At 45.1% G+C, this 16556-nt stretch overlaps 1 protein-coding gene across 2 annotated transcripts in view; it reads left to right on the top strand.

Moving 5' to 3' along the window:
- The window catches only part of LOC149369427 (tetraspanin-9-like), a 122233-nt gene extending 112356 nt beyond the window's left edge, over nt 1-9877 (top strand). For both annotated transcript variants that reach the window (XM_089558388.1, XM_089558380.1), the window contains exons 7-9: nt 13-170; nt 1874-1957; nt 2437-9877. In XM_089558388.1, the coding sequence (XP_089414514.1) occupies nt 13-170; nt 1874-1901 (186 nt within the window). In that variant the 3' untranslated portion in view covers nt 1902-1957; nt 2437-9877. The remainder of the gene's footprint in view (nt 1-12; nt 171-1873; nt 1958-2436) is intronic.
- The last annotated feature ends 6679 nt before the right edge of the window (nt 9878-16556 follow it).

The raw sequence follows: 16556 nt of genomic DNA, 5'->3' as shown, positions 1-16556 counted from the left end.
GATGATGCGCAGGGCTGCTACCACAAGCTGCACCTGTGGATCATGAAGCGGCTCTACATTGTTGGCATTGTGTGCATGAGCTTCGCCTTCGTCCAGCTCTTCGGCCTCATCTCAGCCATGTTGCTCCTCTGCACCAGTGCTGAGAAGAAGAAGAAAAAACACCACTCGAGGTCAGCCCCCCCATGCTTGCACGCATGCTATAATGTAGTGCCCTGCACTAAGTGGGGCATTGTTTAGTGTCTGCACTTGTAGATTTTTTTGCAAATGCAAGTGCAAGTACTCACTTGTACAGTCTTTGTCAAAAGTAACCAGGCTGCACGTTTTTCTTCTCAGTCGTATATTAAAGCTATTTTGTCAACCCTCAAGTTCTAAATCTCTGTATGGTAAGAAGCACCCCTGTTCTCACCATCAAGAACTTTTTGATCTTTAGGGAAGCCGTGGGGGCTCTGTTATACGAATGAGAAGCAAACCATGGAGCCTGGTTACTTTTGACAAAGACTGTACATTATCAGATATACAGACTTCTACACAAAAATGGGACTGCGAGTTATGACAGGAGTGAAAATTTGCCCAGGATAGCAAACTGAACATTACTGCCATTCTGTTACAGGGTTTTGCAATTGCCACTGTTTTACCTTTCAAGTTGTTTTTGATAAAGCGAGTTTCTTGCATGCAGTATATGTGCCATGTCTTCCTATGCCCTTTCATGTAGCAAGCACCACCTTACCAAATCTTCCTCCAGTCTATGAGTGCTCCTGCAGTGGAAATTGTGTGTACCATATAGAGATATGATATTCAGTATAGTTATAAAAATCGTTGCCGGACTCGTAGTGCCACTTGCGGTGGAATTTTTACACAAATTTTTCCACCACCAAAACACCAGAACAGTGGGCACCGGCATAGGAGATGCTGCAAACTTTCATAAAAGCTGCTATGCTGAACATTTTTGGTGCATGTGAGGTGGAAAATTGCAAAAAGTGCCACATCATGTCCTTACTGATTCGCTACTAAAAACAGGAAATGAAAATCGGGATTTGCAATGCATTGCGGGTGCCTCTGTCATTGGCCCAGCATCTCTGCTTACACTGCTTCCTGATTAACATCCATTCAACTTAAACCTCACTTGTGCAGAGTCTAACAACTGGCCATGATTTTTGTCAGTTTTTCTGCACTTGAGGAAAGTGGCTTATTTTCATTGTAGCAGTGTTTCAAAACACTTGCAGGCACAACCTGTGTGTGTGAGTGGCATTTACATATGAAGCTTTTTCTCAAGGCCACCATTGCCAAAAAGGCCATAGCCGCTTACAAGTGGTGGTCATTGACCTTGCTGCCCTAGCCATTGCATTTAAGTTTTTATAATAGCCTTTGGCTTGTAGTAGAAAAAAGTGACCGCTCCGTACTTTGATTTATTCTTTGAAACTGCCATTTAGCCATAGCACCATGATGCACCTTTTCCCTGCAGCACTGGCCTGGATGTTTGGGTATCTGCCTTGTTTGGGTATCTACCCTGCACCTCCCCAGTGTCGCTGTGTACCCACCGGTTTTAAAATGGGTAGACGCTTTCTCCTGACTTGATGCTCCACTTCTCTGGAGTGAAATGCATAAATATTGCTCCTTTTGACCCCACCTTGAAATAGTGTAAAAACACCTTGCTCCAAGGCCAAAGCCACCCTTGAATCGTTCAAATTCTTCATCATCATTATCACATTACACCTTTCTCTGTTTTGAGGACTGTTACCAAAAGCTGTGCGCTGAAGTTTCATGTCAGTGTGAAGTGGGCCAGCGAGCGGGTTGATGGTTAACTTTGCCATGGTCTATTTGGGTGTCGCACCTGGACACACAGAACTGCTGCTAAGCCTGGCTTGATTTGCAGGTACATCCAGTATGCTGCAATGGTCTGAGCTTGGCCCACATTTTCTGGAAGACCGGCTTACTGGAGTAGCACCACAGCAGAATGGTAAGGCTTGCCCAGCTGCTGTGCCTTGTTTTCTTGGCCTTATTCAATTCAGTGAGACCCATCTTGGCAGGAAGAAAAAACGTTTGAAAAACCGTTGAGCTTTTGATCCTTTTCTATCAGTCAACAGCCTCATAGTGCTTCTCAAAACATTTTTCACTTCTAATGAAAATTTTCTTATACATCGCAAAGACTGCAGTACAGATAAGCACCACATTTGGAGTCTTTTTGCAAAGTCATTAGTACAAATGTGTATCCCCTTTCTTTCCTACAAAACCAGTCATTGAAATAGCTGGAAGGTGATGTGATTCAATGTATAGAGTTGTTCTGAGTGCGGTTTTGCCATTTCTGTTCATGTGAGACATGCACACAGCTTGTGCCTAATAGGTTGGTAAATACTGCTCAGTCTTGATCTGAAGCCACACTGATCTGTGCTAGGATTCTTCTATTATCATTGCTTGTGACAGTGCCACTCTTTGCAGGTGACCATGCCTGTATGTATTCAACGAAAACAAGCTGCACATGGTCGAGGCCAGTGTGTTCAGCAGTCCGCATCAACTGCGCAGCGGGGATGTGCTGCGTGCTCACGATTGGTCAGTGTGTGAATGTCACGAGGCTGACTGTCTGCCGCGATGACCAAGGTCGAAATGGCCGTTCATCTCCTGACTTCGCACACTTTTGATTTCGCCGCATAGCTTGCATCGTTTGGGCTTTTGTGGTCCTGCTTTCTCCCAGGTAGCTCAACTGTGGTTTCGGCGTGATGCCCTTCTGTCAGCGATGCACACCTGCTCATTTTGAATGTGATGTGTTTGCAAGTGCGTGTTTTCGAAGACTTGCATGCGTCATGAAGCCATGTTCATGCTCTCTCTAGTGTGTGGGTTTTTTTTTTTTTGTCGTGTGGTTCACGCATCGCATTTACTCCGTCGGAGAAGAGAGCAATAGTCACGGTGCAGCAGCAACTAAAAGACGCTTGTGGAAGTGCATGAGGGACTGTAGCGTGTACTCGCGGTATCCGTTTCTTTGAGTGTAGATTCTTGCTTTTTTTTTTCAATGCCTTTTGGGTTCATCAGCCAGTGAGGAGGCTGCACGGGCTGTGTTTCGTCTAGACCAGCGTGGCTAATACAGGACTGTGTTGGCCATAGGCTTTCATGAGCTCTGAATGCGTCAACGTTTGGGACACTTCACCAGTTTGACTCTTCTTCCGCATGACCTTGATGCCGCCAGTAGAAATAGCTTGTCCATTGCTGTGTTAAGACATTGTGCAGTGCAGTGTCTGCGTGTCTGTGTTGAGGAACCGGAGACCAACCCACTCCCTTTTGCTCCATGGGAGTGATGATGATGACGATGTTCAAGGATCCCAGTCCATGATTGGCTCGGGAGAGCCGCCATTTTTTTTCCTGCCTGGGTGTCCCGGTCTATGCCTTTTTTACAGTGCAAAGCTTTGGAGATAACAGAACACTTATCATGGGGACTGGTGGCATTTCCTGGCAGAGAGTACACTTCGCCCAATGGAGTAGTTTTTGTGCTGCGGACAACCCTTGAGTTTCAGGGCCAAGGATATGTGTTAACCCTTACGTTGAGCTTGCAAGACTACGTTTTGTCTATTACTGCTTGAGGCACCATATGCAACTGGAGGCGTGAGCGTAGATAGAAAGATGTGAGTATTTAATAAGTAAGGGTTAGCTCAGTCGGTATTGCAGCTTTCCTTTAATTTTGCGAGCATAATTTTGCAGGAGTTCAAGCCCTTGCTAAGAGGTTTTGTGCTTGGATCGTCCATCACTTTATTTCTTGCTGAAATATTTTTTCTAGCTGGCTCTGTTATTCGTGCCTGTGGTAAGGGAGGAGCACTCATTCCATCCGGTTGTAGTCCCACGTTTAATCTTACTTGAGCAACCAAAAAGCAGTCATCAGCTTCACCTTGTTTGCAGCGCACACTGTTAGAGTTTGCACTTGTTCACAGCCTCCCAAAAGGCTCCACAGGTGTCTTCAAAACAGTACAGCCACATTTTTTTTTAGTTACGCAACAGATGCAGTTTTCGCACATTTTTTTCATGCAGGCACTTGCTTGCAGTAAGTTACTTGCCTTGATTTTCTGTTTTTTTTTTTTTTTTTTCAGGCTCAGATGAAGGGAACAATACCGAGTGCGGTCTTTCGTAGCTTGGCGCTTGTTTGCAGCTTGTTGTCACACATTCCACCGTCATTTTGCGCGTCGCCTTCTTGTGTGCTGCTTCATCTTTGCTCGTGAGATATTTCACTGCCGCCTTGTTGGATGCTTTGCTGCGCAAGGCTTTTTTTTGTATTTTTTTTAGGGGGACCTGGAGCAACCGTGCTTCAGCTCCTCACAACTGTCCAGGCTAGTCTAATGTGAAAGAACAGAGGCGAGAAACATTCCATTCGCGCAGAGAAGAAGGGTGCAGTGGGCTAGGACAATATATATACTTACATATGGACACATGAGGCTTGTGCAGTTTGTTTCTGTGGTGGACTTTCGTGCGCTGCTTTTCTCCTCTTCTCAATATAGTTTCGTTCCTCTGCACATCCCACACCAGCGGTGTTGGACGAAATTAACGTGGACTTTTTAAATGTGGACTCATACGTAGTTCTACTGGAGTCGTTCTTTCCTTTCTTCGGGGGTGGGGTTTGCAACTTACTTTCCTCCCTCGCTTCTCAGTTCATTTGTAATGCACAGTGGCGCCATCTATCAGTCTTTGAAGGCACTGCGACTGTATGTCTTGATTACTCACGGACTTGCCTTCCCGCTAACCCATGGTTGTAATAGGCTGCTGTGGCCCACCTGCCCTTAACGAATGGCTCCAGTTTCCCCACTAGGGTCGCATCCTGAACGCTGGTCTCAGCAGGTGTCAAGTTGTGGCCTGCATAATGTCTTCACTGCACGGAATGACGTAAGCATGCTGGATGGCCCTTTGTAGCTGTTGCAAAGAACAGATATACTAGCCCTAAATTTGGAGGAAGCAGCAGGCACGGCCTTTTTCTTCTTTCACAACGGATGTTGGGAGCAGAGATGATGTTGCCTCCTGTAGCGTTACAAGAGAATGAAAGCTAAGAGTAGATTTGCAGGCAAAGTGAAAAAGTGTAGCCAAATGCATTGCTACCAGCTTTTATTGACGACGCTTTACTCGAGCGTAGTAGGAACCTTCCATACCTCGCATCTCAGTGTGTTTCACTATGCTAGCACTCGTGACTAAGCTGGCATAACTGTGCATACTGCCTCGTGGCCAGTAAGATATGTGTGTTGTTTGTAAGCATTGCACTTTTAGTCACTGTGGACACTGCCTCCATATAGAACGCACATAGCAAACTATATTTACTGTTAACGAAGAAGCATGATAATGCATTTTATTTACGGGACAAATAATTTTGCGCATGAATCTATATCTATATTTATCACTTTGTATTGTGTGCGCACAACAGTGAAGCGTGCAGGTCTCGCAAGGATTTCAGGACTCAAGCAGCATATCACATTTTATGTATTTGATGGCTAGGGTCCTTCAGACACAGATTACTAGCCGCTTGCAACCTTCCTAGAACAATGAAGTGACCATAGTACGTCGTTTTCTTTTGTTTCCTTGAGAACTGCAATTTATGGTAGCTTGTGCAGGTTTGTCGTTCGTAGTGGCTGCGTTTTCTGTGTTGTTCAGATGGTGGAGGTGTCTGGCTCAATGCGGTCATTTTCTCCCTCACACTTTGGACAGCTTGCCATGGGTTTGCCTGCAGTGTATATTAGCAGTGTGTGAAATGTGCCTCAGAAATTGTGTCTTGACTTCTGTGCCTGCCATGAGCTAGAATTCAACGAGTCGAGTCTTCACACACACACTGTGGTTCCTTGGAAGACAGTCCTTCTCTTTTTCCGCCGTTCACTCTCTTGTGGCCATGCTGTCGCTTTGGCAGCCTATGTTGAAGTCCATGGAATTAGTACTGTGGCATTTGGCGTACGTTGACGTGTGCTGTCCATAGTGTCGGCTATAACTTTTAAGGGACGCATGTTGGAGCTTCAGCCATGCTCTGGGGATCTTCCGTTTCTCTGTTACAGGGGAAAAAGAAAACCTTACGCACTCATTGACACATTTATGGGCAGCTCTTGGCAAGAGCAGCGGGGCCTAATACAGTTTACCCACAGAGAATTTCTTGCTTGTGAGCCTCGGCTTTAAATTTGCCCCAGGATGCGCTAGTGTTTTAAGCAACTACCTCTCTCTACAGTTTAAATAACAGTACATTCCATTTCATTTTGGTCACACTGGTTTTAGTAGACTGGCTTAACCAGCAGCCTGTACAGTTTGTCGAGCCAGTGTGGGCACGTCAGGCCGAGCGTACAGCGTACATCGCCATAAGCCAGCCAAAACTTGCTGATTAGGGTTTCCGTAATATTGCTCCGATGACACCACAAGTTGTGTCACAGGGTGGGAAATAGGGACAGCCACCCAAAAGGGCTTTTATCATGAAGGAAATGCACCTGAATGTAAATGGGAAGCAGTGAGCATGGATTAAAGTTGATATAAATGAAGTGGTCACAAAACTTAGGCAAGGACCGAGAAGAAAAAAGATACAACGACTGACAAGCGCTATGTCGCATGTGTTTCTTCTCGGTCCTTGCCAAAGTTTTGCGACCACTTCATTTATATCATGCAAAGCGAACTGGCCCGACAGCACGCTCTTCTGGACGGATTAAAGTCTCTGAGCTTAAGTTTGTGGAAGCAAATGAACCAGGTACAAAACCATCACTGGTGTCCCTTTACAAGTGTACTAGACTCCCTAGAAAACACTGTTTTGCATATCAAAAGATGCTTCCCACATCTTTATCTCATTTCATCTGAAGTGTTAAGACATATTCGTAGTCCATTGGGGGCCTCACAGAAAATTAGAAAACAGTTTTCTTACTTCAGGATAGTGGTGTGTGGTGATTCTTGGTACGTGTTATTTACTCGATTATGCTGCCTACATGGCCGACTTCAGTTTTTGAAATGCGTATGTGTGTCAGCATTTTTTAATTGTGTTTTCTGCTCAGATAGTGGATTTTCAAAATGACTGTGCAGCAGTGTATGCAATGCCTTTTCTTGTGTGTGTGACATCAGGTAGACCCTTGAGCACATAACACTGCACAAACCCAAGAAAAAAATTCATATTAGCATTAACTTAAGTAGGCTGTACTTCTAAGGAACCCGCATGTATTTCTGGAAAAAAAGAAACATCCTAAATTTGCGTACATACTGTAATGCCACTGTGTTTCACATTAAATAGCTAAAGAAAGCTCAGAGTGAAAAAAATACGGATTGCACGGGGGGTAATCAGATTTACCACTTGTCACTTCACCTTGTACAACATTCCTGTACTCGGTGCATTCGGGCAAAAGCAGCACATTCCCTCACGACTGCCACTTGTCTGTAAGCACCACGGGTGCGATTTGGCAAGCAAGTGCTTTCGAATTGATTGGCCCGATTCAGTTCTTCATAGCTGTGCCTCTTTTGCCATTCATCACCTGTGCCCTGATCTTGCCGTGCAAGTAAGCTCAGTTCCAGTGAAGCCAGAACCAAAGCTCTGTGTGCACTTGTGGTCGCCCGTCACTGCCAGGAGTTGCCTTTGCTGTCGTCTTGGCCTCGCAGTCTGCCCGACATCACGGCACATGTGGCGCGTTGTCAAAGTTTGCTTTGTGTGCATGGAAGAGGGCCACTCCATTTGCGAAAACACACTGCCACCATTGTTTCCTTGCCACTGTACCTTTCATGAGCTTCTGCGAGCACTGCTGGCTACAAGCGATTGCTGGAGGTGCGTCTGGAGCTATGCACTAACGATTTCGCTGCATCTGGCAGCTCCTGGCTAAAAGCAGTGGTGCAAAGTAGTGTCTCTAATGTACACGAAAGAGTAATGGCTCAATCTCCCTTGTTTTCTAGAAGGGAGGAGGAAAGGAAAAAAAAAAACAGCAACGACCTCCTTGCAAGTGGGAGTTCACTCACTGGTATGTGCGGTTTGTGTGACTCCTAGTTCAAGAGCTGACCGTTGAGTCGCCACACACTGCCTGCTTGCTGGTGTGGTGGGAAGTGCCCTTGCCCGCTGTGGCTTGCCCAAGAGTGTTTGTCGTGAGTGGTTTGTTGTGCTCTCTGCTGCGTAATGTGGCAGCCCTGCCTGTTGTCGTAAAAATGTGCGTTCTGTGCTTTTGGCAGGTATAGCTAGTGGTGCTGGGGCAGCCCAACGTTCAGAGCAGGCCGTGACCTTGTAGAACTGGCGATCCTTACAAGAGGGCATGATTTAGGCTTCTTTCTTGATCATAAGTGAAACTCCGGTCAGCTTTTGCCCTCGGAAGGTATTCCTTTAGGCTCGTGCTTTGTCCTGCCCCTTGCAGCAGAGCCACTGGTGCCATGGTACTGTGGTGTATTGACACTTTGACACCAGCACAGACTTGAATTTGCAGATTGCTTGTTTACCTGTGGAACCGAAAGTACTGTTTTCGTTTTCTCCTTGGCTCGCTAGAAGGCATCTATTGCCGCAGTTGCTGCGATGTATTCAGTAACCTTCCCCATTTGTGGATTGCCTTCTCCGAAGAGTCTGTAAGTCTTGCTTGCCATGTGCACGTGAACTAGCTGGGTAGTGGTAGTGGTGGTAGACAACAACACCATCTTGTATCGATGTGCACCCTTGTCAAAGTCGTGGCGTTCTTTTTGATGGACAGCAAACAATTCAAAGTGTCTGCACCTTTATGGACCACTTGCGCACTTTTTGTACATGTTGTGCACAAAGTTTTTGACACGTTGACCTCACTTAGAAGTGAGCGTTCATGAGACTGCATGTTTTTTGACTATGCATTGAGTACAAGCCTAGTTGTAGGTATTGTGTGGAGCTCAAATTTGCGCACCGAGCCTCTGTTCCTGACTTTTTAAGGATATGCACCTGTACAGGCAAGGACAGAAAGGCACATATTGAAGCATGACCAGCCTTTTCTTTGCAGAAGGAAAAACTTTCATTGTTTCCTTGCTCTGTCCGATTTCCGTGGTAGAGGGACCAAGGAAGGTTCCTCAGTTGTTTGTTTCAAACTTCATGTGCATTTGGAAAGCATTGTTTTATTCGCATTTTTTTTTTTTGGTGTCGCTTCGAATCTTACATTCCAAAGGGCACAGTAACGGAGCTAGTGTAGCAGATTTCTTGTTGGCTTTTGATATATTTTGCCTTCCTGTGTTTTGGGGTGTTTTGCTGTGGGTGACGCATAGTTCACACAGCTTTAGAAAGCTTGAGGCAAACAGGACATTTGCTGCGAAGATAAACGTCGTATTTTTGATACATTTTTCGAGGGCTCGTTAGGACACTGCGGGGGCGTTCACAGAAGAGTCGCTGTTGCTTGCGCAGCTGCAGTTGCAGTTTGCTTGTTTGCTTTTTCTTTGCTTTTTTTGCGTTTCCTCTTCCAGCACATGCCAAAGTGCGCAGACGTGAAGAGGAGTTTGTTCCTGGGACAGATGTTATGTGTCGGACGACATGTTGTTCCCTCTAAGTGTAAATCAAAAGTACAACAGGCCACTGGGAATTTGTTTGTCGGGCGTGACATCTGATTGAAGCTGAGTGTCTGGTCGTTATGGGACTGGATTGTGGCAGAGGCACCAGCCTCGTATGCGTACATATATATGTTCACACCTTGTGAGCAACCGCAAGCATATCCCGATGACATACTATACCCCACGCAAAGTTGTCAAGTACAAATTGCTCTCTCTTTCCTTCTTTGTATATCAGATATATATATATATGCAGATTATATATACACACATTATAAATATATATATATAAATATATGGTTGTTGAAGTGAATAGGAAAACGAAAATGTGACTAACTGTGCATGTGATTGCTATGTGTATATATAGGTATAGAATGTCATAGGCTGTATCCTAGGAAGTGGAAAGGGCTAAATAAATGCTGTCTGTAGACGCATGTGTTTTTTTGTTTTTTTTTTTTCTCGAGACAAAGTCCTGAGACCTTGCGGTCATGATCCTTTGAGTGTTGCATGCTTTCTCAAAAAACAAGATTCCCTGGCGTTACAGAATTTTTCTTTCCTGGTACAATATGCGTGTTCTGGTGGCAAGAAGCCAATTTATTTTTAGAGCGTCACAGCTATCCTGCACAAGTCACTGACGCTTTAGGAAATCTGAGGTGTGCCTCTTATGAGTTTACCTCAAGTGGGCTGTAAGTGGGAGCTGCATTGTGTTCTCCATGTGTGTTCAACGCGGTGCATGTTTTAAAGCGATAAGCCAAAGATGTCCAGCTGTAGGAATAGCTCTTGGGTATCAGCATTTACTCCTGGGTGCACAGCTGAGTTACTATATGTCAGTACTATGTTAGTTGGAGAAAACAGCACGGCAGCTTGTTTTAAAAGGGGTCCAAGTTGCCAGTGATCTGAACACCTGAAAGAAAAATGTGTTCAAAAAAGTTTGCATTGCAGAGCAACATTGGCTTATACAAGGGCCGCCCCGCAGGGAGGCGTCTGCAGCATGCATACGTTGGTGAATGGCGACACCACGGGGTTAACCTGAGCATCCGCAGGGACATCCCCGCGGGGGGATGATGGTGAGCAGTGTGTCACCGCGGAGTCGAGCACCCGCGCTTAGCCGTGCGTGGCATCGCTGTGTCCAGGGAAAAGGGGATCCTGGTGTCTGAGCCGATGCCGAGCATTTGGACCCTTAAGGCCCCTCGGCGGTGGCAACACACCACTTTGGCCCCAGCTTCCTGTAGACGGCACCTCCGGCTTGACCCGACCGGGAGAAATCGGCAGTCGCCTTTTCCTGTCCTCCCCTCCATCTTTCTCTTTCCTATTCTCTCTTTCTTACAACTCTCCTTTCTTCTCGGTTTTTCACTTTTCATAGGCAGCTAGGGTTAACCTTGTGTGTCGAACTACCCCGAGTTTCATTATAATGGGTTATAGTTCGGATGTACAGCTGGCGTGGGCAGGACTTGCGTGCAAGTTCCTGCCCTGTCCCCTCGTTGTGCTCCTTGGTGGGTGGCTGGCACCACTGCCAAAAAAAAGCATATAGTTCATGGCTCTCCGTTTCCCACAAAATGATTGCCTTCAGAAATGAGTGCGGAGTGATGTAACAGCAGAATTCGTGCAAAAAACAAGAACTTTTAGTACCATGTCATACATAGTGAAGATGCAGAACCACCAGCCAGGAAAATGTCTCCTTTCACAGTTTCCAAATCTCTTGCTGATGCCCTGGCCCTTGGCTACAAGGTGACGAAGTTAGCCAGCGGCGACCTACTTATTCAAATCCGAGACAAAGTTCAGTACACCAAACTCCCAACCATAGTTTCTTTTGGAGACATTCCTGTGTCCCTAACTACTCATCGATCACTAAACACAGTGAAAGGCGTAATATCTGAACATGATTTTGTGAATCTTACTGAAGAATAGATGCTAGAGGGTGTGAAAGACCAGAATGTCGCTGATGTCCATCGAATCAAAATCTGAAAAGATGACAAGGAATTACCGACAAAACACACAGTCCTGACCTTTGCCTCCAGCAATCTCCTCAAATCCAGTGAAGTAGGGTATCTTAGGATAACTGTAAGACCGTATATTCCAAATCCCAGACAATGCTTCAAGTGTCAAAGATTCATCCATGGCTGTCAGAGCTTTCGCGGCTGCCAAACATGTGCCAAATGTTCATCTAATGGTCTGTGGACTGCAATGCTGCACCACTGTGCACGAACTGCGAAGGGGATCACCCTGCGTACTCGAGGTCATGTCCGACGTGGAAGAGAGAGAAAGAAATAATTGCGATACAGACAAAGGAAAACACAACATATCAAGAAGCACGAAAGCGACTCCCCTTAACTTTCAAGTGCACAGCAAAAACAAATTTCGCCGATGTGGTGCGCAGGGGTGGCACACCACACCGGCTCCGGCAACTGCCCCGGCAAAGCCTGAGGCAGGGCAATCCCCGCCCCCAGCAGGCGCAGCGAAGGCTGCCCTGCCATCTCTGAAAAAGGGCCCGCCGGCTCCTCAGTCGGCCACCCGCAAGGCTTCTGAGAACCCTGTCAGGAGAGGCCCACAAACCGTATACCCACGGGATCTCCGTGGGCCTCCAGACCCTCTAGCGAGGCGATGGACTCAACCGAGAACTCGCCCCCACTGCAGTGGTGGCACAGCTCCCTTGAGCGAAAAAGAAAAAAGAAGACCTCAATAACGGCACCCTCAAAACCAGTATCTTGAGTCAAACTACACTCCCAGAAATCATCCAACATGGCGTCCCGTATACAGTGGAACTGCCGAGCACTAATAAAACACTACAGTGGCATAAAAGAGCTTGTGAATACGCTGTCCCCGCAATGGCTTTATGCTTACAGGAGAACACTTTAAGTCCCAAACAAAAAAAACATTTTAAACGAGTATAATGTCTTTCGGTGTGACTGAGAGCAAGCGAGTGAACTTTCTGGAGGTGTTGCTATTGTCACCCATACTGGTGTTGCAACCCGCAAAATCAAACCTAACACCAAATAAAAAATCTGTTGCAGTCACATTCATCCATTATAAAACAATCACAATATGTACTATCTATCTTGAGCCACACCTAACAGGGTTTCATGATATAGAAACCCTTTTAGAATAGCTACCAGAGCCATACCTGGTAGTTGGGGATTTCGATTCCCACTCTGCTTTTTGGGGAAGTGCATACACTGGTGCAAAAGGTCTTATTTTAGATTTTATTCTAAGTAATATTGTCTGCCTCCTAAATGCCGGCAAAAGCACATACTGCTCTCCGAGCACGGGAAAAAATTTGGCAGTGGCTCAGCTCAGCTAGGCCAGGATATATGTAGCGAATGCGGTTTCGTCTACTGACACTTCGGTAGCGACGCACCATCGCTGTCGTTCAGCAGCTTGGCGGCGTCTCTTCGTGAGATGATCCTCTCGTTCTTCGGACGTCTCGGCCGCCCACTTAGCCTTTCACGCCAGCGGCTGTGGCAGAGTGACTGCTTTCAATCCACACCTGGGGCTCCGGCACAACTGGTTGTCATGGTGACGGCACATGCGCAGTAGTGGCCTTTGCCCGGCTCCACGAAATGTGCTTCTGCTCGTCTAGTGAAGCTTTCGCTACAAAATGAGCCCCATAGGTTTGTCTTTCAGTTCACCCTCTGTTTTTAGCGATTTTAAATGGGATGTCATTGACAACCCATACGGCAGCGATCATTTGGTTGATTGAAGTCTAAGGTTGTCCTGATCCTATTATCAATTACCTTAGTAAATACCTTGCAGGTAACAGATAATAAGCTGATCGGTCTGTAATTCTTGAAGTCCTTGACGTCTCCTTTCTTATGATTTAAGATAATGTTAGCGTTTTTTCTAAGCTCTAGGTACGCTCGAAGTCACAAGGCATTGCCTATACAGGGTGGCTAGTTTTTCGAGCACAATCTCTCCTCCATCCTTCAACAAATCTGTTGTTATCTGATCCTCACGAGCTGCTTTCCCCTTTTGCATTGCTCCTGAGGCTTTCTTTACTTCCTCCTTCGTTACAGGTGGGATGTCCCATTGCTGTGCTCTACTGCCTCTCTCAGTAACATTCTGATTGCAGTCACTACTGTATATATTTGTGTAAAACTCTTCGGCTACTTTAACTATCTTATCCATATTGCTAATGACATTTCCCTCTTTGTCTCTTATCGCATACATCTGGTTTTTACCTATGCCTAGTTTTCTCTTCACTGCTTTTAGGCTACCTCCGCTCTTTAGAGCATGCTTAATTTTCTCCATGTTAAACTTCCTAATATCGGCTACCTTTCGCTTAATTATTAACTTCGACAGCTCTACAAATTCTATTCTGTCAATGGAGTTAGACGTCCTCATGCTTTGCTGTTTCTTAATCAGATCTTTAGTCTCCTGAGATAGCTTCCTTGTGTCCTGTCGAACCATCCTACCACCTACTTCTGCGGCGCACTCCGTAATGATATCTGTGAGACGATAGTTCATTGTTTCAACATTACGGTCTTCATCTTCAGTTAAAGCAGAAAATCTGTTCTGTAGCAAAATCCTGAATTCTTCCACCTTCCCTCTTAATGCTAACTCGTTAGTAGACTTCTGCTTCACTAATTTCCTCCGTTCTCTTTTCAAATCTAAGCTAATACGAGACCTTACCATTCAGTGGTCGCTACAACGGACCTTTCCGAGGACCTACACGTCCTCTACGATGCCAGGGTGAGCGCACAGTATGAAGTCTATTTTTAGTCTCATCATTGGAGCTCTTCCACGTCCACTTCCTGTTGGCTTGTTTGCGGAAGAAAGTATTCATGATCCGTAAATTATTTTTATTTGTGAACTCTATAAATAACTTTCTCCTGCTATTCCTAGAACCTATGCCATAGTCACCTACCGAACTGGTCTCCAGCTTGCTTCTTGCCTACTTTTGCATTGAAGTCGCCGATGAGTACAATGTACTGTGATTTTACTTTGGTCATCGCCGATTCCACGTCTTCATAGAACTCCTAAACCCTATGCAAGGATAAATCATTGAAAGTGTAATTGTGCAGTGAGAGAGATGTACTATTTGAAAATGACATTACCACAGTTTTAGTAAAATTTATTTTAATTTGCCAGGTGCTACACCAGGTGCAGAAACTTGCAAATGAGGCGAAAGAAACAAACTTCACAATAACATATGATACAAGAATTCCTTGCACTCGAAGAAAAATACAGTAGATTTACGGAATTTTACACAGATGGTTCTAAAACGGATGTTTACATAGTAAGCACAGTGGTGCAAGGGAATTCGGAGGAAACGGTACGACTCCCACAGTGCGCATCTGTTTTCACTGTCGAATGCTACGCAGTATGTGTGGCCATTGAAAAAATACCGAACGAGAACCTCACACAGAGTATTTTTTACACGGACTCCTTAAGTGTAATCACAGCTCTCCACTCTAGAAATGCAGTCACCCCTCTACTTAGTGACATCATACACAACATAGTAACAGCAACAGCTCAAGGACAAAACATACAACTGTGCTGGGTCCCTAGTTATGTCGGAGTAAAAGGCAATGAGAGAGCAGATTTATGCACTGCTCAAGCTCATGGCAAGGAAATAAAAAAAGTGAATATGCCCTTTAAGTATTGCATGAACCCACATGCATTTTAAATTAAGAAAATAATGACAGTCAGCTTGGAACAACGGAGTAATTAACAAACTACACCTGGAAAAGCCAGCTTTAGATGAATGGAAGTCATGTGTACACCAGGAACGTTTTAAGGAAGTAATTCTCTGCCATTTATATATAGGCCACGCACACCTTACACACAACTTTCTCTTGACAAAAGAAGACCAACCTGTTTGTGAAAAATGTGGAGACGAACTCAGTTTTATACTCATGCACGAAAGTCTAAAAACTAAAGAAAATGTAGTTTACTCAGTTTTATAATGAGCAGATTCCTTTACACCCAATGTTATTCTTAGGTTAAGATGCAATTGTTGACAGGTCTTGTGTGTGTAGCTTTTTAAGCGAAGCAGGTTTTCTCGAGAAACTCAAAATTTTTGCACACTGTGTTGCTTCATTTCTTGATACACCTCAGCCACCTTCTCATCTGTGGGAAGGTGGAGGTTTTTATTTGATTGGTTGGGAGGCTCAACATCCTCCCCCAGCCAAGGATGGCTGCTGAGGCTACCCGACCTTCTTTAAAGCTTCTACTATTCAGCCAGTTATAAAATTTCTTTACTCTCTCATTGCTAGGTAATTCAAACCAATGTTTTAGTCCCTCTAAACCACAGATGATTTTAATATTTCTATAAAATTCAACAAAAAACAATTTCTCTATACCTTGAGCTTGGCACATGATGGCCTTTGTTGCCTATGTGCCGTAAAACCCAACACAACACAACTCATTATACAAGGGCCATGAACATAAAAGTTATACATTTTATTTTTCAAGAAAACTAAACCGGTTTCTTTCATGGCAAGAACCTGTTTAAGGGACATCATCGAGGATAACTCTCACTGTGATCAGTCTGTTCACGAAAAGAAGGGGGGAAAAGCCACTTGAATTTACTATCTGCACACACATTGCTCGTCTAATCCAAAATCCCAGCAGCAGCCAAAGCAGATGCCAGATGACAGCGTCTCACTGAATTAAGAACAGTGGATTGTCCTTCATCAGGGTAAGAACAGAGACCAGGAGAGCATGCTGTTGTGTGAGTTGGTGCTGCATCTTGTGAAAAAATTGGTGCAAACGACACAAGTGACGTAGAAAAGAAGAACATACAGGACGACTACAGGCGCTGCTACCAACTGTTTATTCATTGCTTACAAACTACAATGTAGAGGGAAACGTTGAAGCATGCGCAGAGAGAAGCTGAACAGTAGGAGGCACATCTCGCAATCGCGAATCTCAGTAACACGAATTCAGAAATGCACACTCCGAATCATATAGGTGGACAGAAGTGTCGCTCGCACATCGATCAGATAGCTTTTTGATATGAAAAGCTTCTTGCAAGGCGAGCTTTTTCATAGGCGCTCCTGCCCAGCACCCTGGTCTCCTCAAGTTATACTGTCTATACACTGCAGTTTGTAAGCAATGCATAAACAGTTGGTAGTAGCAGCTGTCGTCATCATGTATGTTCTTCTTCCCTA

This window comes from Amblyomma mixtum, chromosome 1 (assembly GCF_055824585.1).
Source record: "Amblyomma mixtum isolate Tamu chromosome 1, ASM5582458v1, whole genome shotgun sequence".
In the NCBI taxonomy this organism is placed as follows: domain Eukaryota; kingdom Metazoa; phylum Arthropoda; class Arachnida; order Ixodida; family Ixodidae; genus Amblyomma; species Amblyomma mixtum.
The sequence above is the reverse complement of the archived record's forward strand: the minus strand, read 5'-3'. Positions and strand labels throughout refer to the sequence as shown.